At 38.3% G+C, this 21692-nt stretch overlaps 1 protein-coding gene across 4 annotated transcripts; it reads left to right on the forward strand.

Moving 5' to 3' along the window:
• Positions 1–27: 27 nt before the first annotated feature.
• UCHL5 (ubiquitin C-terminal hydrolase L5) lies at positions 28–21242 on the forward strand. 4 transcript variants are annotated; one of them, XM_075760176.1, is made up of 12 exons: positions 28–274; positions 1820–1883; positions 4678–4783; positions 12224–12349; positions 12436–12497; positions 12575–12705; positions 14274–14337; positions 15486–15588; positions 16030–16143; positions 18788–18886; positions 19415–19462; positions 20628–21242. In XM_075760176.1, exons 1-12 carry the CDS (start codon positions 193–195, stop codon positions 20670–20672), a joined length of 1044 nt encoding a protein of 347 aa, XP_075616291.1. In that variant the 5' UTR covers positions 28–192; the 3' UTR covers positions 20673–21242. The 4 variants fall into 4 exon arrangements, with proteins under 4 accessions (XP_075616291.1, XP_075616292.1, XP_075616293.1 ...); XM_075760178.1 differs by lacking the exons at positions 28–274; positions 1820–1883 and adding exons at positions 7172–7340; positions 8347–8430; XM_075760177.1 differs by lacking the exon at positions 19415–19462.
• The last annotated feature ends 450 nt before the right edge of the window (positions 21243–21692 follow it).

A 21692-nucleotide genomic window follows, 5' to 3' on the forward strand; every position in this document is an offset into this window, starting at 1 on the left:
AGCGGGCAGCGAGCGGCTGCCCCGGATACAGTTCCCACCACCGCTTCCTGCTCCCGCCCCGCCTCGCCATAGAGATGACAGGCGCGGCGTGGGCCGCGGGGCCTGCCGGGAAGGGAGCGGCGTGCCTCGGCGTCGCAGCTTAACCGGCCGGCGGCGGCGCCGAGTCTGAGGGAGAGTGCGTGGGCTGCCGCCATGTCGGGAGGGAGCAGTGCCGGCGAGTGGTGCCTCATGGAGAGCGACCCGGGCGTCTTCACGGAGCTTATCAAGGGCTTCGGTGAGGGGCAAGGGGGAGCGGGGCCGGGCGCTGGGGTCGAGCCGCTGGGCAGGTGGGGCTGAGGCCGCGGCCCCGCTGGTTGTTCTGGCGGGGCTGCGGCTACTCCCGCGCGGGCGCAAGACCAGCCCGCCCGCCGCGTCTAGTGGGGCACTGCCCGCTTCCCTGGCGAAGGGTGCGGGGTTCCGGCGGGCTCAGCTCGGCCGTGGAGTGGCTGCGGCCCGACCGGGCGAGGAAGGGGACGTGTGGGACACGGCGGAGGCGACGCTTGGGCCGGGGTCCGGCGCGCCTCGCCAGCCCGCAGAGGTGCGAGAAGCGCCGCGAAACGCGCCCCTATGGGAGCTGGCAGCGTGGCGGTTAAACGGCCGCGAGCGGGAACGAACGCGTCTCTTGTGACCTCTGCGGCTCTCCCGGGCTCGGGCCGTGCTGGCAGCGCCTGGCGCTTCCCGCTTTGCAGCGCCGTGCTCGCCCTGCAGCTTGCAAATTTCACCCGTGTCCGCCGCAGGCTGGGGGGAGCTGCGAGGGCCCTGAGGCCCAGCCGCGGCCTTAGGCTACCCCGCCGCGGCCCAGGTGTTCCCGGTTTCAGGGCGGTGGGTGCCCAGTCGCAGGGCGGGCTGTGCAGCGGAGCCTGTCCTGTCGCCCAGGGCACATGTAGGCTCCTGCCAGAGAGCTTGCTGAGCACATGTCGCGTAGGGAGAATATCAGCGTTTGTAAGGCTAGATAGGCGCTCGGGTCGTGTGCCTGCTGGCTCGGTTACAGCCTCCAGGAGAGAGGACGTGACCCCGCTGGGCTGTGGTGCCTAGCAGTAGGCTGGGTAGCCTGCAAGGGGCTGCTTTGGCTTTTAGAATATTAAATTTTATGTTGAATTGCATTTAACATCTCTGACAATACTGTGATTATATGGTTATAACAACGGATAAATCTACGCAGGATTTTGGCCAAAGAAGTAAAACGATTTTATGCTAGGTAACATTGATTTATAATTCCTGTCGCATCTTTTTGCCACAAGTGAAGTCCAGGCATGCCTCTCCTTTTGTGTTTCTATATAACTAATAGATTAATCTTCCACATACTAAGTATTTGAACTTTTGGGGGCTCTGTTTTATGCAAATGTTTTGCTTGAGTGTATTGTTTACAGTATTCTCAGTCTTCTAGTTCCATTGGCCTTTCTCTGGAGATACAGGTTTTATGTTCTGCTTTGGACTAGCTAACAGTCTCTTTAAAGACAGTATTATTTTCAGTTGAGCAAACGATGTGAGGTGACCAAAGATATGTTAATCTCCTCTGCTTCTTTTTTAAATGCAGCTGTGTTATAAAGACAACATCACCATACACAGGAGAGATTCCTGAAATAACTTCTCTTCACCTGCCTTGGTTGGTTGGTTTGGTTCTTTTAATGAAGATGCGTTAGAGCCTGTAAATAGACTTTTCTATAACCTGGACATACAAGTTGTAAATGTTACTGTAGTTCTTTCATGTGTTTAGTTACTGGTTGTGTCCTTTTTAAATGGAGTAGTTGAAAAAAACCCTTATCTTTCCTTGTTTCAGGTTGTAGAGGAGCACAAGTTGAAGAAATATGGAGTTTGGAACCAGAGAACTTTGAAAAATTGAAGTAAGGCACTTTTCTAATCTGTATGGTTTTTATTCACATTTGTCTGAAGTTGCTGAAGGAAGGTGTACTAAACTCAGTTAGTTCTTTGGTGGCTTTTGTTTGTTTTCTTCAGTTTCCACAGAAGTTCATTAGGATTTTGAGTACTGAGTACCTGGCAATTAAATTACTTTTTATTAATGCCTTGGTACTTAGTTTAGCTTTTCTGGGTTTGGAAAGAGATGTTAATAGCAGCTAGAATGTGAAAATAGATTTCTAATGATTTTGTCATTGACTTGCATTATAGTCTTTGACAAACTTCTGTTCTTTGCTATTGTGTTGGGTTTGCATGGCAAGGTTTTGGTAGCAGGGGGGCTACAGGGGTGGCTTCTGTGAGAAGCCGCTAGAAGCTTCCCCTGTGTCTGACAGAGCCAATGCCAGCCGGCTCCAAGACGGACCCGCCGCTGGTCAAGGCCGAGCCCATCAGCGCCTCTGTGATAACATATTTAAGAAAGAGAAAAACAGTTAGAGCTTTTGCAGCCAGAGAGGGGAGTGAGAAGATGTAAGAAACTCTGCAGACACCAAGGTCAGTGCAGAAGGAGGGGCAGGAGGTGCTCCAGGCACCAGAGCAGAGATCACCTGCAGCCTGTGGTGAAGACCATGGTGAAGCAGGCTGTGCCCCTGCAGCCCATGGAGGGAGGATGAGGGGGTGTAGCGATTCCACCTGTAGACCATGGAGGACACCATGCTGGAGCAGGTGGAGGCACCTGAAGGAGTCTGTGGCCCATGGGAAGCCCACGCTGGAGCAAGTTCCTGGAGGGACCTGTGGACCCGTGGAGAGAGGAGCCCACGCCAGAGCAGGTTTGCTGGCAGGATTTGCGACCCCGTGGGGGACCCCATGCTAGAGCAGTTTGCTCCTGAAGGTCTGCACCCCATGGGAGAGGCCCACGTTGGAGCAGCGTGAAGGACTGTAGCCCATGGGAGAGACTAACATTGAAGAAGTTCGTGAAGGACTGTCTCCTCAGAGGAACACCATGTTGGAGCAGGGGAATGATGAGAGGAGTCCTCCCCCTGAGGATGAAGAACCAGCAGTAACACCTTGTGATGACCGTAACCCCCAGTCCCCGTCCCCCTGTGCCACTGAGGGGGGCGGAGGTTGAAGCTGAGAGTGAAGTTGAGCCCGGGAAGATGGGAGGGGTGAGGGAGGTGTTTTAAGATTTGGTTTTATTTCTCATTCCTCTACTCTGTTTAGCTTAGTAATAAATTAGATGAATTCCCTCTCTGTTCAGTCTGTTTTGCTTGTGATGATAATTAGTGAGTAATCTCTCCCTGTCCTTATCTTGACCCACAAGCTTTTCGTTACACTTTCTCTCCTGTCTAGTTAAGGAGGGGAGTGATAGACTGGCTCTGGTGGGCACCTGGCCCTCAGCCAGGGTCAACCCACCACAGCTGTATCTCCCTTCTTCCTCATATAATGTGATATTGCATCTGTTGCCTTAAATTAATTTACTCACATGCTGTTGTAACTCGTTTTTCCTGCAGAACCACTTCCATGTGTATGTGAAGGCATATAGTCTTTTTTTAACTGACAGTGACTGATGTCATATGGGACAGTTCTGCCTTCATAGGACAGTATTAATTTTTACCATTTTGTCCGTGATGTGTTGTTATCCGTGTTCACGTACAAGACTTTAAGAGGAAAATGTCATCTAACCCAGACCATGCTCTATTCCTGTGTGGATATCCTATGCATCTTAATCTTTCAGAAGATGTAATTGTAGAATTTTTGTCTGGCTGAAGATATTTGACAAGTGATACCTGAATGGCAGAAATGTTACTTGAGAAGTGGTTTGCTTGCTGCCTGCACTATGTAATTCATATGATACTTCATCAGAATGTTACCTATTTTGTTCATAAAGTAACAGCTTTGCTTGCTTGTACTGTCAGATGTGTGTCTTCTTGTCTTGAGTGATGGCCAGCTTCCTTCCCACGCACATATACAATATTTTAACTTAAAAACTAAGAGTTAAACAATATAATGACACATAGTATTTTTCAAATTCCCCCAGTGGACCCACTGTTTAAAAAGACATCTTAGACTTCTAGTCAGAGCTTAGAAAAAGTTTCTCATGCTGTACAGTGGCATCTTTGTGGTGATGACCTTAAATTCAGGTTGATACAGTGAATAAGTTTTTGCTTAATTGTAGCTGTAGATTTTGTGAGAATTGTTTCCTTTAATAATAAATTTTTGTTTTATAGAAGAATACTAAATACAGTGCAACGTGCAGTAAAAGCTGTTTACTACGCAAGACATGCAGTCTGAAGAGCAAGACACAATTTTAGTAGGAGAGAAAACTGAATTTCTCTTACTTCTCAGAGAGATAACTCAAAGTGTGAAGTTTCACAAGAGCTCCTCTTTGAGTATTTCATTTATCTCTAAGAGGATTACCAAAACTTTAGTTCTAGCTCTTGTGTATGATTGACAGATGTTTTGATAGCTATTTATCGCTAACAAATTCAAAAGTGTTGTGCAAGTTACAGTAACCAGGAAAACAAGTCCTGAGTTATGAAAATTACTGACTAAATGCTAATTCAGACTGGGATTGTTTGGCATATACAGAAAGAAGCCTGAAGTGTGTTCTGCCTAATTAAAAGACCACATCTGAAAATTTCAGTGCAAGTTCCCTATGTTTAGGAAGAAATAATTAACAGAATTACTCTACCAGCATACAGTTAAATTATGGTAGAGGTTTCTGGCTTTAGTATTTTTCATCAGTACAGGTAACTTATTTTTTTTCCTATCATTTTTATTTTTTAGGCCAGTACATGGGCTGATTTTCCTCTTCAAGTGGCAGCCTGGAGAGGAACCAGCAGGTTCTGTTGTTCAGGATTCCAGACTGGATACAATATTTTTTGCTAAACAGGTAAGGCAAGTTCAGTATTTTTCTTACGTACGTCATGAAACATAGCTTTTAATACTGGAAGGTAAACTAACAAAAACACACAAAAAAACATTTTGCAAGGTGAAATAACTTTAAAAAATTCTGTGAGACTAGGAACTGTGTATTAAAAGATAATTAACAAAGCAAATCAGATTGATTTGTCAAGTCAGGCAAACATATCATCAGGTATGGAAGAGTAAAGCTCTTATTTATTCGTCAGCCCTCTCCTATTAAAGTAACTCTTCTGTGTAATAATGAATTACTTAGTAAATATTCTCAGCAGAATGAAAAAATTATTGTTTTGAAACCACTTTCAACAAAGTCTAGGAAGAAATGTTTATTTTGCTCCAGTTTTTATTTCTTGTGTTTCTCAAATGCTTTGGACCCAGGGCAGTATAACTAGGATTATACTTTCCTTTAAGAGTTTGCAGACTGATTTGGCATGGAAGTTTTTAAGTATTTAAATCAGAAAGGTGAGTTTAAATTAGAAATTACAGGAAAAATTGTATTTGATAAAGTAATTCATTGTGTTTTGTTAAATACCAAGCAGTACTGAAATTTGTGTTAGCTTTGACAGGCTGCTGTGTGTATTGTTTACAAGCAAGAAAAGCAAAAGAAAGTAACCAGAATGAAAGTAGGAGTATTTAATAAGTGTTTTTAGCTCTCTTTAAAGACCTGCTTCTCAAACAGTGATAAATGTAACAGTCCAAACAAGAAGTGTAACAACACATGTGTTAATTACAAAGTAGTCATATCAAAGAGCAAATTATTAGGCTTAGACTGACATACAGACTAGTTGTTGGGTTTGGGTTTTTGGTTTTATGGTTTGGGGGTTTTGGTTTTGTTTTTCACAAACAGAAAAGTGTTTTGTATGTAAATTTCAAGATATAAAGAAGTCTCCACATGCTTCTAGCTAAAAGTATAGAAATATGGCAAACAATGGAAACATTAGATGTATCTATAGTTCTCCTGGCTACTCTGTACATGTGCTTCTGTTGTGCAGATATTATCTTTAATTTGTTTCTTTTATAATCACCTTACTCTTTCATTCTATTGTGGATGACTTTATTCCTTGGTCTCTTTTAATACAATTTTCTTTATTCTTCCTCTGCTGCAGCTCTTGAGTCCTGCCAAGCAGTGTCCACCATTCTTAGAATACAATGATCAGCAGTAGTTTGCCACAGTGTCTTTATAGATTGGCAGGTCTGGTAGGCACTGGTTTAGTTTGTGATTTCTACCTAATCAAACACACTTTTAGTGATTGGTATGCTGTGGCTACAGAATAGCCTTGATGCAAAGAACCTCAGGGAAAATCCTTGACATAACTCCCAAAGGGTTGTAGTTACCTGGGAGGAAGAAATTACTCTGGTGGGAATCAAGAGAGATTTTTTGAAGATGATGGCAGATTTACCCACATTCAAGGGATTTCATCTTTCTTGTTTCCTGTGAGTAGATTCAGTTCTCTCAGAACTGCTTTTCTTGTGGACACCGAAAAGTTTCACAACATTTGTCTGCTCGTTCCACTTATTTTGTGCTGCTTGCTTTTTCCCTCTCCATTTTCCTTTTTGAAGCATGACACTGTGTTTAAAAACAAGTAGTGAAGAGGAACTTTGAGCTTTACTTTGGGATTGCAGAATGTACATCAGAAAATTTGGATAATGCTAGACTTGCTAACAAAAACATGAGAAAATTGAAGACTAACAGTAAAAAATCTTCCTTAGCTTTCTTTGAAGCATTCACATTTTACTGTTTTCTTAAGCCTGGAACCTCTTTGTGGAGTTGTAGGAACTTTCTAATCTTCCCCCTCCATCTGCTTTAAGGAGGGGTGTGCTGGGAGTGATTCTTAAGAATTCGTTAATTTCAGCATGGAAAGCAATTTCTAGAAGGGTTCACTGTTATAAAATAATAGTACCTAGTTAGGCCACTTGATGGCGTGGAATATATGTATCAAAAGGAACTTGCAAGGAGTTTAAAATTAGAATACTTTCTCATGGTTTAGTGTTGTCTGTTGGTCAAGTGCAGTGGTTTAGCAAAACCAAAACATTTCTTGTAGACGTATATATGCTTGTGTTTCATGTCAGGTCAGTTTTGCCTGGACTGAGGGATTGTGACCGAGCAACTGGTGAAATAGTCACAAAGAAGTGAAAATTAAAAGTCAACAGATAAATGAAAGAAACTGCTTTTGATATTTTGGGGAGATTTGGAATACCAGTTTGGCTCTGGTGACTTTCACGTTGGAGGAAGTTACCCTTAGATCCAACTTGACAAGCTATGTTTTGAGGATCGTTAGTGTTTTCTCACACAAATGGCTGATCTGATGATAAGAGCAGTGTCATGGTCCTCCCAACCTGTCTCCTTTCGACTTCATAGTTCTGTTCCTCTCTTGCAATGGCTCAGCTGCTCATTGAACTTCCCCGAGCCGGTGCAGCTCATCAGCCAGCAGTTTTCGGTAGATTGTGCATATTTTCTGGGCCAGTCTCCTGCCACATTATGAGATGTATTTGTTCAGTGAGTCCGTACAGGCCAAAGCTGTTAAAAGGTAAGTGAGAGAGAACAGGAGTTTCTTTATAGTAGTGCTGAGGTTATTGCATTTCTTGAAACTGCAGTCTGAATCCTTCCAAGTCACTCAGGAGCACAAGGGAAGACAAGCATTAATATTAAGTATTTCTACTGTAAAATAGCAACTCCTGCCAGCTATCGTGCAACTGGGCTTGTGTACCTTTTTTTTATTTTCTCTGTGCATGTTTTAAGTCCAATTTTATGGTGGCTTTGAGGATGGGGTTTTATTATCTTTTAAGAATTTTTTCAGATGTTAAGACTTTTTTAATTACAAAAGTGATGAGTAAAATAGCCATATATTCATTTGTAGGCTGGAACCCCAGAATAAATAGATTTGTGTTCTGGGTTAGCAAAATTTTCATGACATTTAAGATTATTGGTCTTTTGATCTGTGTCTTCAAAATTGACATGACACTGGAGCCTTAAAAATTTCAAGAAGCCTTTGACTCTATTTCCCTTCCCATACATTTAAAGGGATTTAGTACAATCCATTTTATTGCAGAGAAGTTTTAAAATGTCATTCTGAATCTTGTATGAGCAAGACTAAGTAACTGTTAGTATGTAATAACAATTTAGTATGGGAAATAAATGATGCTATTACAGTGTGGCTCAGTTTCTGGTTAAATTTAATTTAAATGTTCCGTCTTAAAAATTATTTCATTTGGGGGTGGGGGGGAAACTTTAGGTAGCTGTAAAAGGCTCCAGCTTTCAAACTGTGTCTAGCAAACCTTCTTTAAAGTTGTGTTAGGAAACACATAATTTTGATAAGAAGCTTGTGCATGTTCACATTTTACTCATATCCACTTTCATAACGATGTAGTAGTTGAATTCCAAATGACAACTAGATCTTGTTTGAAATTAAATCGTGAGTATGTTGGGGGGGTTGAATTTTAAAGTCTGTCTAATATGCATGCATATTAAAGGATTTTTTTAATGGTCACTTTTATGTGCACTCATGTTAAATTTGGCCTCCCTGTTATGCCTAGGTATGATTTGGTCCTCTATTTGAGGCCACAGAACTCTGGATGATCTTACATACCCTTTGAGCTAGGATACCTAGGCACAATGAGGTGAGTTAAGGATACAATTTCAGCCTTAACTCTGAATTTCCTGATTTCTGTGTTGCTTAAGTAGGCCCTTGCTCTTATTTTTACATACAGTGGCTACACAATTGTACCACTCAATGTATTCAGCTATCTTCAGCACTGTATTGAATAGCTGCGTTCTGTGCTGATCACTGCAGAAGTGGAAGTGTCTCTTGACAAAAGAATGCCATTGTTGCAGCCTTATGTGCTATTTTTTAGTTTAATAACCTCTTCAGATTTTGTTACTGAAGTATTGGTATCATGCCTTTGTTTTGTGCCATGTATTTATTTTATGCTGTGTTGTGATGATAGAACATTACAGTTGTGATAATAAAATGTTAACTTCATTAATTGGGCATAAAATCTGTATACCTTCAGAAGGAGGATCTTCTAAATGATACTATTAATAACAAAACATTGGCTGTTAATTATCTTTGTACCACTAATGAAAGCATATTGTATGTATTTTTGTAACATTTCCAATGCTTCAGTTGATTTCAAACTCAAAATTTTTGACTTTTCAGGTGTGGTAACATTCAGATAGACCACGTTACAGCTAAACTTGGGATAACAGATAACCTTATAAGTAGTAAAATGAACTTGCAATGCATCTAATCAAAGTCAAAGAGATTTTCCTATAACTATAGGAAGATTGTATCTTTATTCCAAAGGAGTAAAAATAAATAAAATTAGATAGGGTTTTTAAACAAGACTAAGTTTCAGAACTTTGTGCTAATGCTGAATTTTTCATATTGAGCTTTGTAAAGCCAACTGTTCTGTAACATTGGGATGGTTAATAAGTGAACCCCAGAGATTTGCTGGTTATACTACCAATTAGAACACAGGGTCTTCCGCAGCTTTTTGAAAAACAAAATATATAATCCATCAGATAGAGGACATGAGTTAAGGACTTAAAAGTGCTTCAGCCTTAAGTTGATCCAGAAACTTGGATTGAATCCTTAGGGAAGGGTCACGCTTATGAAATTATGCATCTTAATTGAAGGGTATGACAGCAGCCTGTTGAGGTGGTTCCTTTGTTTTAAGCTAAGCTTTACTTGGTGATAAGGCAATTTTCTCAGGTTTTTTAAGATCATTTCACTAATATGCATATATATCTGTATATATTATTATTATTTTCTTTCAAGTATTATTAAATGCACCTTTTGGATTGACTAGCAAAATCTTTCAAGTATGGGTGTCTGCTTTAAGTTGGAGTCTTGAATATTGATCAATCAAATATCTCACCAGGACTTCCTGGACAGAAATATACAGGCAAACGTTGGGATTTCTGGACAAAACCAGAAAATCCTCTTATGTTTCCCCAAGTCAAAATAATAAGGAAAAAAAAATTCTTTCTGGGACACCTGTTGTCATGCTATCTAAAGGCAGAAAATGTTTTCTGCCAATGCTGAGACACCTTAAGTAACAAAGACAGATTGGAAATTAGGATAGATGGGTACCCTGACCAATTTCCTTCTAGAATGACTCATTAGTTTGTGTGTATAGCAGTGCTGGACTGGCTGTGTGCATTGATAGGATGCTGTGCTCGTGTGACAAATAAACCTTGCACTTGTCTACACTTGGTATTGCAATCACCACCTCCTTGCTCTGTGCTATTCACCCTGCCCATGAGCTACATTAGCTAAAAGTACCTCCTCCTCCTGTTTTAGTACTTCTCTCGTGTCATCTAGATCCTTGAACACACTGCTTTTATGCCTATCATCTGCACTTTCTTCTATTTCTCTGCTACAGGGCTATTCTTGCTGCCTTTTCCTTACCTCCTGCCTCTTACTTTCTGAAGAGTTTTTGTAGTTCTATAATATATTTCCATTTCAACAGCTGGGAGCCACTAGTCTAGGATCTGCTTCTGCTGCAGAAGACAGATGACTCTTGTACTGTAGTTGGAATATAAAAATATATTTAGGCTGGAAGGCAAATATCTGAGACCAGAAGTTCCCTGCTGAGTTTAATTTTTCCTCCTATTTTTGCTGTTATCCAGCTTGTCCAACACAGTTTCTGTGTTGATCTTGCCTCTAGGCTTCAACCCTCTCTATCTGAATTTACCTTCCCTTTTTTGAAGCCATTGTCATGTTAGGCATCTGCCAGAGCAACTGATTGTTCCATCTTGATTTTTCAGTAAGAATAGTTACCTCATAGTGCTGTCTCTCCCTATAATGTCCTGTATTAGTTATCATTTAACAAGCGCAGTTTGTTATAGCATCCTTCCATTTTAATAGCACCGTTCTAATAGTTTTTCACCGCAGGGGTGTCTACCTTCTTTCTCTCTCAGCTTAATTACAATATTTGTAATCACTGCTTCAGGTTAGCCCACTGTAATCCACTTAGGATCTTCCTGCTTTCATCCCAGTACTACTTTCACAACTGTCTCTAATGCTATTCCCTAGTCATATCTCAGAGAATCTTTAGTTCTTGGTTCCTTTTCCTATGTTGTAGTATTAATTTTCTCAAATTATGTCATTCTAGTAGTCTGTGGCTTTTAATTTTTCTGCTGCCATTAATTATTTCACTGCCGTTGATGGATTTTTTTCCTTCCATGTCCTTTATTTTGTAATTGTGTGAACTGTAGCCTTTAGCTTGCATTCCTGCAGTTTGTTGGAGTTTCAGTTGCTGTAATCTGTACTGCGTGGGTATGTGATTCCCTTGATTACCATTTAAGTCAACTAGATTGTATTTTTATTAAATTAAGAAGTGCTGTAGTACTTTTATCACTTGCACTATACAGCCATAATCTGAACTGAGAATACCCAGAAGTATAGAAAATGAATATGTGATGTGACATATAGTGTTAACATAGTAGGTTTTCCTTTGTTAGGGACTAGCTTTGTTTGTAAAACAGGTTGGTTATTTTTTCTTTCTTTTTTTTCCCCCTCCTTTCTTGTTGGAAGTGGTTTCACAGTCACAGCCTTGAACTAATTTTCATTTTTTAAACACAAAATCAACATCCTCTCTCCCAGTCCTAAGGTTTAAGTAGCATTTTCAATTGCAAAATAGTGTCATAGACTGAAGGTACATTATTTTTCCTAGCCTATAGCTCACTGAGGAAAAAACTGCTAATATGAAGTCTTTGTTGTATGGCCGTATACCATATGATTGCTGTGCTTTTAATTCAGTCTCAGATTATGTTTAATAATCCTTGTAGTCTCTGTCTCACTTCCTTGAATTACTGTATTTTAGTTTAGCTGTTACTAAGCAACATCAAAGACGTGGCTGTAATGTGTTGTGTTTATATTTTCTAAAAATGGAATATTTAACATAAGTCTAAGGAACAGTGTCATACAAACTAGTAACTTAAAATGTTGAAAAGGGTAGGTATATTGTAAATTGAGAACAAGTGAGAAATTTAAAATTTTTTATGGCTTATTATTCAGCAAACAATTTTTAAAAAAAAATCTTTGTATCTTGGAACACTTATAAACTTTATTAGTTTATCCCTAGGATATATGAAATGTTTTGTCCAACACAATCTTTAAATAAAAATTCTAGGTTTCATAATGTGCTTTATTGCCCCAAATGATTATTTTTTTGAGCTCCTACTCTTGGTAGGAATTCTGATGATTTGAAGGACACGCTCTTTGGGAGACTTGACTTTTTTAAGAAAATTTATATAACAACATAATTTACGCAGCTTGCTTTGAATAGCGCTTTGTCATTCCACTAAGATCAGAGTTTCTGTGTTTCTTTTATGTCCTTTATTAATTGCTTTAGGGAGGTGGGAGGCAGTACTGAACAAATTCTCAACATTTGCATTTTTTTCTAGGTAATAAATAATGCTTGTGCTACTCAAGCCATAGTAAGTGTGCTATTAAATTGTGCTCATCAGGATATCCATCTAGGAGAGACTTTGTCAGAATTTAAAGAATTTTCACAAAGTTTTGACGCTGCGGTAAGTGCCTACTATTTTCTGTATTTTAAGTATTACAGTGTTGCATCTACATCAACTTACAGTTTAATTTTGGTACTTACTTTCAGATGAAAGGTTTGGCACTAAGCAACTCAGAAGTGATTCGGCAAGTTCACAACAGTTTTGCCAGGTAACACATGTTTTAAATCTAGGCAGAATTTAAGCAAATTCTCTTTCATCTCAGATTGTTTTAAATTTTCTTTGCAGACAACAGATGTTTGAATTCGATGCAAAGTCTTCGGCAAAAGAAGAAGATGCATTTCACTTTGTAAGCTATGTTCCTGTTAATGGACGGCTATATGAACTAGATGGCTTAAGGGAAGGACCAATTGATTTAGGTAATTTTTATTTTTTTTTCTGACTATAATTAATTTTAACAATAGCTTATTGCAGTAAATTGGTTGTATGTTATAGGATCAAACCAAGTTATTTATTGAAATAAAGTATATCTTTAATGTTTTCTTAATTCAGCCTCGTACTCCTTTGCAATCATTTATAGTGTTTTATTTTTGTTGTCTTGGAAATGCAATTTTCTTATGCTTCCTCCAGGTTTCTGATTATTTCTCCTTTCATTCAGTAATCAAATGAACAGGCCATGCAATCCAGTGGGCTTCTAATACCTTAATAGTTTTGTTGCAAGAGAAGAGATTACATACCCCGTGTCTTGTGGATGTTTGCTTTCCTTACCTGAGGAAATACATTGTTGTTCTGAGCCATCTCTAAAGAAACTGCATAAAACCATGTAATTTTTTGGCTTTCCTTACCAAATATGTGCAACTACTTTTGCTGATTGTTTTTCCCCACGTCTTCCTTTTGTGGTATTGTCACACATGACCCATGTTATGTTTTCAAAGCTATTTTTTTTTTTCCAGGTTGATTATAAACTATCCCTTGATTTTATCTTTTTTTTTCTTCTGTGGGATCACATATACAGCTGACCCCATACACTTTTTATACATCGTGCGGCTGACGTTTGCACAGTGCCCTCTTTCTTAGATAGCAAGTATTTTCCCAATGGTTTCAAAGAGAATAGGTACCTTTAGCGTACTTTTAGTCTCTGTAAGACTTATTCCTGTTTTGTGTCTTGTAATCTTAACTTGCAGCGTGTGTGCCAGCTTGTGTATTGAAAAGCTCTACAGTGCCTATCACATGTCTGTGCTATCTTTTGAGTCTGGTATCTCAAAAAGTTCCACGCTCCATTTCCAGAGTGTTTTTCCAATTTTCTTGACGGTTGTATTTATTTCAAGGCTGAGTAATGGCTTGCTGCTAAATCTCATCTTTAGTCTACCTAGAGAGACTATACAGTCTGCAGACCTACCAGTTACATAACTTTTATGGTCACAAGATCATGAGCCTTTTCATTTCCTTTAAGGTCTTGAAATTGTTAGAGACATTATCAACTTAGAAAATTACCTTTAGTTATTCTCATTTACCTTAAAATCAAGTTATCTATCATATATCTTTTCGATGTGTGACTTTTTAACATCTACATAGTATTAACTTTTTATTTTGTCTAAATGAAACAGCTGTAGCTATTCATACTTTTTTCTTTTGCTGTCTACTTTTATGTTGTCATACCAACTAATTTCTTGTGTCATAAAAATCTTACATAATGTTTCCCCTCTCCCCTCATTGTTTCTTGTTATCAACAAAATAAACATTAGATGCTTATGGCCTTAAAATTTAGGTTTACTCCATTGCTTTGGCCAGTACTTTAAATATTGTTAGTAAAGAGTGTGTCTTCCACCTCCTATAAAAAATCACCTGAGTAATTTGAGACTGCAGTTGCCAAGGAAAAACTTGTCACTCTGAAGTAGGTTCGTAAGCCTGAATTATAAAAATCTTAATTTTGCAATAAATTTTGCAAAGAAGATTAATTTTATTTCTTTCTTTGTGTTTTTACTAGGTGCATGCAATCAAGATGACTGGATAAGTGCTGTACGACCTGTCATAGAGAAACGTATACAAAAGTAAATGGTCATGATGCTTTTAAAATATAGCACTTTATATATGTGTAAAAATTCCTTATTCTTAATTTTCTTCAGTTAAAGGCTTTCAACTGAATTTCTAAGGAATGACGCTTATGCATTGTTTTTATGCACATATCACTGTGTGATTTCAGAACTTATTGCCAAACATGAGCCAAATGTGATGATAGTTAAGTCTCAAATACACTGTGTTCCTGTATGATTAATCAAAGCAGATGTGTGTAGTGAAGTGAGATCCTGCTAGTACTCTGAAAAAGGAAGAGCAAGATTGACTCTGTTAGACAGCTGTGAGTCTTCGTGAGTTAAAACTGAGTGCTGTTACCATGGATAGAGTTTGGCTATGTGCTTATAATTAGAAGTACCAGATAATAACTATACCTATACAGCTGGTATTTACAGAAAACAAGTTTTCCTTATGTATGTGGCTTGTTTTAGAAATTTAAGCTAGAAAAACATACTATGGAAGTTCTACTTCTCAGTTCTGACACCAAACTGCAGCCCCAAATGTGTTAGAAGCAGAGTTGATTTTATGCCATTTTTAGAAAATAATTTTCCAAGTCTTTTACTTGAAGACTTTTTTGATAAGTGAAGCATTACTGCTGAATCCCATTTGGAGAATTTAAATTCTGAAAGGCCTGCTAGTCTAATTGTTGAATGTACTCTTCACATTGTGTGAAGACATCTCCGACATTTTCTAACAAGCAACAGTAACAAGAAAGTAGAAACTGTGCAACAGTCTTGTGCAAATATTGTCAACTATATCATGTTTTCTGTTGTGTTTGTGTTTTGGGTTTTTTGTGGTTTTGTTTTTGTTTTTTTTTTTACAGTTTCAAATACTTAATTCTTGTGACCACAGACAGGAATATTTTGGGAGAGCCTGTTATGAGTTGTGTATTGGATAGTGCTCATCTGAGGTCTGATTTTATTTCATGGCAGGATTGGATCTGTAGCACAACTTAATTTAATAGATCTGTTTGGTGTTTGTTTGAGTTTTTTTGGGGAGTTGTGTGTGTGTGTGTCCCCAGAGGTATTCCCTTATAATGAAGGAAATCATGGAGGAAGATTGTGAGTTGTCATGTTAAAGATTAATTTTGAAAAGTGTTTTTTTTTTGTTGTTGTTCCTCATTTAGATACAGTGAAGGTGAGATAAGATTTAACTTGATGGCTATTGTATCTGACAGAAAGATGATCTATGAGCAGAGGATTGCAGAATTACAGCAGCAGCTTGCAGAGGTAGGCTATTGTATTTAAGTTACTGGAGTAGTTCTCTGATAATAGTTCTGTGTCTTTGCTTTATTACTCACCTCCTTCTTCCCTTGCTCTGAATGGAGTATCACTAAAAAGAAGAGGGAAGGGTTACTACATGTCTGTCCAGCACAGTGCAGTGCTGTGTGGATGCACTGATGCAGCTCTGGTTAGTTCTGGGTGAGCTAATCTGAGCACTTGGTACGGTATGATGACATCATTGTGATGCTGTCTTGACTAATTTGCTGTGATAATGGAGCTAATGTGCTAACGTGCTTATAACTAGCTGCAGAAATGTGTAGAGTTCCTGTAAGTTTGTAAGCAAAACTGAGTCTTTCTGTGATAGAAATACTATAAAGACCAGACGTGCTTTAATTTAAAAAGAAGTGCGGTATTGTCATCTATTTAACATTTTCTGTTTTGTGGAAGGAGGAGCCTATGGATACAGATCAAAGTAGTAATATGTTAAGTTCTATACAGTCAGAAGTCGCAAAATACCAGATGTTAATTGAAGAAGAGAACCAAAAATTAAAAAGATATAAGGTATGTAACCTTTGCTTTTCTGATTAAATTGTTGGAAAAATTGTAGGAAAAAGCTAGCTTTTATATGTATGGCAGGCAGTTGCAATTGATCTGAAGGAATTGGATGGGTACTAGAAAGATGATGTTATGTAAACTCATGTTCTGTTCCTGAATTGCAGGTAAATTACCAGTTTGTTTCCTTGTAGCGTAAGGCTTGCAAGTCAGTTTGTAACGGTCTCTGTAGCTCCCTTTGTTTTGCTGCTTCTTCATATCTTTCTCACTTTAAAATATTTTTTGAAGCACAGTGAATTCCAGAACTCCTGCAAAGCAATTGCTCTGTGTGACCAGAAGGCTGATCAGCCTTTTCTTGCTGGAGTTGCTAATTATGCTACTGTATGTAACAGTGGCCTCTAAGTAGGATTTGTTTGTTTGTTTTTACTAGAAGGACATTGATGTGTTAGTCATAACTTTTTTTTTTGTAAAGAGCTTATATGAATGCTCAGCTTTCATTATCAGTTACGGAGAATGTTTATGCATCAGTCAATAACAAAGGCTAATCAAGAGATTCTGTGAACTTCACGTGTAGAGTCATTCTATGTTTGTACATACATCTTCTAATCTGACATATAGGTACTTGCATAGCTTTTAGTGAAGAAGCTCTCTTAGGGTACTTTAATTGTTCTTTTGTTATAGTTTACTTGCTGTCTTTCCCTGTGTGGGAAGCAGTGAAGGCACAATTGGCATGTTCTGCTTTTTTCGTAAATAAGTACTTCATGTCTCTGTACTGAAAGCATATCATTCTTTATAATGACAAGCGGTATTTAGGAAAATGAGGTATGGGAAAGTTTGTCCAAGACCATCACTTGCAACTTTTTTTGATAGTTCCCTAATAATTTTAAAAGAGTGTTTTGAGGGGAAAAAAGTTGGGTTACCAAATAGTTTGGTGGTTGGTTTGGTTTTTTTTAATCCCTTAACCTATTTTTGAGGGGTATAGGAAGTATACAATGGAATGGTTATATATATATAGATGTATACATAGGCGTGTGTGTGTATTAAAGTATGAGGGACTTGATCATGATGCAAATGGTATGGAATAAGGGGTGGTGATTGTATTGGGTCTGGCCAAGATGGAGTTAATCCTCCCCACAGCAGCCCCCATGGTGCTGTGCTGTGTATTGGTAGCCAGCAAGGTGTTGATAACACACCAGTGTTTCGGCTACTACTGAGCAGCGCTGGCACAGCACCAAGGCACGCTCTCCCAACATTTCTCCCCCCTCCTCAGCAGTAGGGTGGGGGTGCACAAGAAGCTGGGAGGGGACGTGGCCAGGACAGCTGACCCAAACTGACCAAAGGGATATTCCATACTGTATGATGTCTGCTCAGCAATAAGAAGCTGAGAGAGAGGGGGAGGAACTAGGGGCATTCGTGTTTACATTTGTCTTCCGGAGCAACTGCTATGCATACTGAAGCCCCGCTGCCTGGGAAGTGGTGGCCAGGCATCACCTGCTGATGGGAAGTAGAGAATAATCTTTTGCTTTGCTTCTGCGTGCGGCCTTTTGCTTTTGCTGTATTAAATTGCCTTTATCTTGACCCATGAGTTTGGGGTGGGTTTTTTTTCCATCTTACTTTCTTCCCTCCCTGTCCTGCTGAGGAGGTAAGTGATAGAGTGGCTTGGTGGACACCTAACGTCTAGCTAGGTTAAACCACCACACTAGATTAAAAATAAGTATTAAAATAAAAGTTGAATATATCACAGGATAAAGAAATTAAGGAAATGTTTTCATTAGATTTTGTGGTTTTTCATTAAAAATGAAAGAAGTGTTTTCACTAGTTTCTACAAGGTACAGACCAAGACTTGAATAATTATAATGATAAATTCAAATATATTTCTACAGTATATGTGTGAAGTTGTAAAGTGTTAGTTACCTATCTCTAAAGCAGCGTCGCTACATTCTATTCCACAGCGTAGGATGCGATTCAAGAAACTATACCAAAAAACAAAAACCCAAACCAAAGCATGTCCTTTACCAAGCAAGAGAGTAAGCAAACAAATGAAACGGCAGGCAAAACACCTTAAAACTCCTAACTGTGTGCAAATATTGTGGAAACTGCTTAGAAGTCCACTTTTTTTTTTTTTAATGCTAGGATACCTACTTGGGGTCTATGGAGGTCATTCTTCTCAATTAAAAAAAACAGTCAGTCTTCTGCCTTTCTGAAAGATTGAACCACTGTACAAGCTGCAAAGTGTTCAGTATAACAATAACAGTTACGCTTTGATGTTACAGAAATGTTTAAGCCTTAAGTCTAGGCTGAGACCACAGCTACGCATGGTCAAACTGCGATTTAAGTTGAAGTAGGCTAGATAACAATACTTGTCAGCAGTAGCTAAACCATATAACCTACTTAATCATTGAGGTTTTTTCAGCTAGTGTGACAAAAGACTGTGAGGAGAATTTGTCTTAAGCTTTAAATTCACCAGACATGTACTTTCTCAATGTGTGCTCAGAATTTTATTGCTTCGACTTTATTTTTATCTGCCTAAATTAAAAAAAAAAACAAACCACACTCCAGTTATTGGGGGGGGGGGGGGGGGAATGACGGGGATGGGGAAAAATTCCCATTTAGCCATATAATAATTCTGTTAATGCTTTTAATTTATTTTTAGATTGAAAATATTAGAAGAAAACATAACTACCTGCCTTTCATCATGGAATTATTAAAGACTCTAGCAGAGCACCAGCAGTTAATACCATTAGTAGAAAAAGTAAGTATTTCCTAGCTGACTTAAGAAACATTACTATAATTCCTTATACCTTTTACTTAAAATTGAAAATGCAGACAAATATTGTAGAAGCACAAACGGCATGGGTTGGTTTGTTTAAACAGCTACATTCAGATATATCGCTAGTTTACCTAATAGTCCCTTGCAGGTCTCCAGAGGCACAAGTCCAATGGAGGAATTGTCCCCTTTGATAACCTAAACAAATTTTTTTACTTGTGATATAGGAAGAAGCAATTCAAGATCAGCTAAACAATCACATTACAGGGCATAAGATGGTACAATACAAGAGACACATGATGTTGGGCTTTTCTACACAGCAAATTAAATGTCCTGTTAAATTTGTGATATTAGCTCCAGTTAGTATGTGCTAGAGCTCCCTCATACTATCCTGATATCCCTTTTTGAACCGAAGATTATTTAAATGCATATACACACAGAGATGTGTATATATAAGATTGATCCTTTTGCCAACCTGGACTCTTTAATACTCGGTTTTGTCGATTTATCCAGCTCTCAACACTAGATGGCAACCTTTGCACAAAGGTCCTGGTAATTAACGTAGCTTGAAATTTATTCTCTTCATTTTTTCTGTTCTTATACTGATCTACTGGCTCATTGTTTTCCCCTTTTTAATGTGTCTAGCTATTAACATTGATTTACTCTTAAGGTTTATTAAAGTATGTCTGTCACTCTGCCAAGGTTATTAAACTGTATGGCTAGTCAAGGACTTGAATTGTAATAAGATCAGTGCTGGCTTACATATGTACTCATTTGCCATAAAGAGTATCCCTAATTTTGAACTCACGCTGCAAAGGATCTCTATTATTATAAGGAGAAAAAAAAAGAGGTTTTAATCTTTTTCCTTCTTTGGGTAACTTGTGGAGTTTTAATCCAGTTTAATGTTAATAAGAGTTATTTATAACACCATCCAGCTTCTTTTACAAGTAAACTTCCAGTGGACCTGAGCAGCTGATGATAACAGATCTTAATTCTAAATCACTGAATTCGATCCAGTTCTGTTCAATACTAAGTGGTAACAAGCAGCAGTCTGGTTCAGAATGAAAAAATATTTTGACAGAAAGATGGCTAGTATTGCATCTGAATTGTCCCCTCTTCTAGCCTAATCTTTTTTCACTAAATTCATAAGGAAGAAAAATGCTAGTTCCCTGTCAATTTGAATTATCTATCAATTGATACAAGTTATATGAGAATCTGTTTGCAAATATCTTGTAGGAACTGTTGGGGGGGGGGTTTCCCTCTGCTCTTTTGAAGGATCTAAAAACCACAGATCTTGTTTCAGAGTTTAATTTGTGATAGTCGGTATATCTGAATGCAGCGTTTTCTTGTGACATAAAATGTCTTCATTGGGAAGAGTTATTTCTATATTAAATGAAATGAATGTGGAGGTATGAAAAACAAAGGTTAAATCATGTTTGAAATACAGTACTTTTTTCCACCTCTCCTTTTCCCCTATGTAAATGACCTAATCTTATAGTTTCGTTCGTATTACATATTTAAGCCTATATGTATTCTTAAAAGGTTTTATATATTAACCTGGTAAAATAGTAGTAGGATACTTCTGAAGGGTCTAAATCTACATTTAAAATGTCTCTTTCTACAGCCTATTTTGTTGAATGTTCAAAAATGTGATGAGTAGTCATTCAGAGCTCCAAAAAGATGATCTTTGTTTTAGAGCTTAACATCATCTTCCTCTGTTTTCTAGGCAAAAGAAAAACAGAATGCCAAGAAAGTTCAGGAGGCCAAGTGAAGATGACTGTGCAAAATACATACAATTATGTGCTTCTGAAATTATTTTCATGACAACAAATAAAACTTTTCATAAACTTTAAATTTTGTCCAGCGCACGTTTGACAATTGTGACAGTTTGTCTTGTACTGTATGCACGGGTCTAAATTTCTTCCTTCCCCTGCATCTTGTGCATGTTGTACTGCTAAGTAATGTTTCGGTTCTCTTGGTCAAATTCAGTATTTAACAGTCTATCTGATTTTTAAAAGCTTGGGAAGTGGACCTAAGAATGTGCAAGGAAAATGTACCCATTTTGTCCCACTTGAGTATATGATAATGATACAAATGCCAGAGTTTAAGTATAAGCATGAGCTTTCTTTGCTCATCCCTACTAACGATTATAATACTCTTCAATTGTTCAGTGACATACCCTTGTCTTTGTTTTTATGAAGTATGTGTCTAATTTTTTTACAGAATTGGAAAGTATGAATTTAGCTGTAGAAACATTTGCAAAGACTGATGTATAATCTCAAAAGATCTGCATTGCTTTAGTAGAAAAGATAATAAATATTCCCATTTTTATTTTGGCAAACTTTCTTCTGTGGTATTTTATTATTGGATAAGATGATTAGGATATGTATTTGAGGTAATCAGCCTTGTGAGTTTGAATATGTGCATTCTAAATTTGGGTTAGAAAGAATGCACATTATTGTTTTGGGGAGTTAATATTCTTGGATATAAGGTAGGTACAGGTTCTAGAGTATGTTAAATTTAAGTCTTTAAAGCAGTGCTTTTTAATTGACCTTGGTGGGTAATTTAGTATAAGAAAAAACATGTATGGAAGATTCTTGTTAATAACAATGTTTTAATGGAAGATGCTTGACCTGTCTTCCATGGACCAAAGGGAATGTCTGGGGGATGGTCTCTTACCTTCTTAGGGCTGCTCATATGTGAACTACAGATAGGCAAATTGTTTTGTTAAGGATAGTAACAGGCCATTGTAACAAGACATAATATTTGAATTACAGAAACACTGTGTATA

This window comes from Balearica regulorum, chromosome 8 (genome assembly GCF_011004875.1).
Source record: "Balearica regulorum gibbericeps isolate bBalReg1 chromosome 8, bBalReg1.pri, whole genome shotgun sequence".
In the NCBI taxonomy this organism is placed as follows: domain Eukaryota; kingdom Metazoa; phylum Chordata; class Aves; order Gruiformes; family Gruidae; genus Balearica; species Balearica regulorum.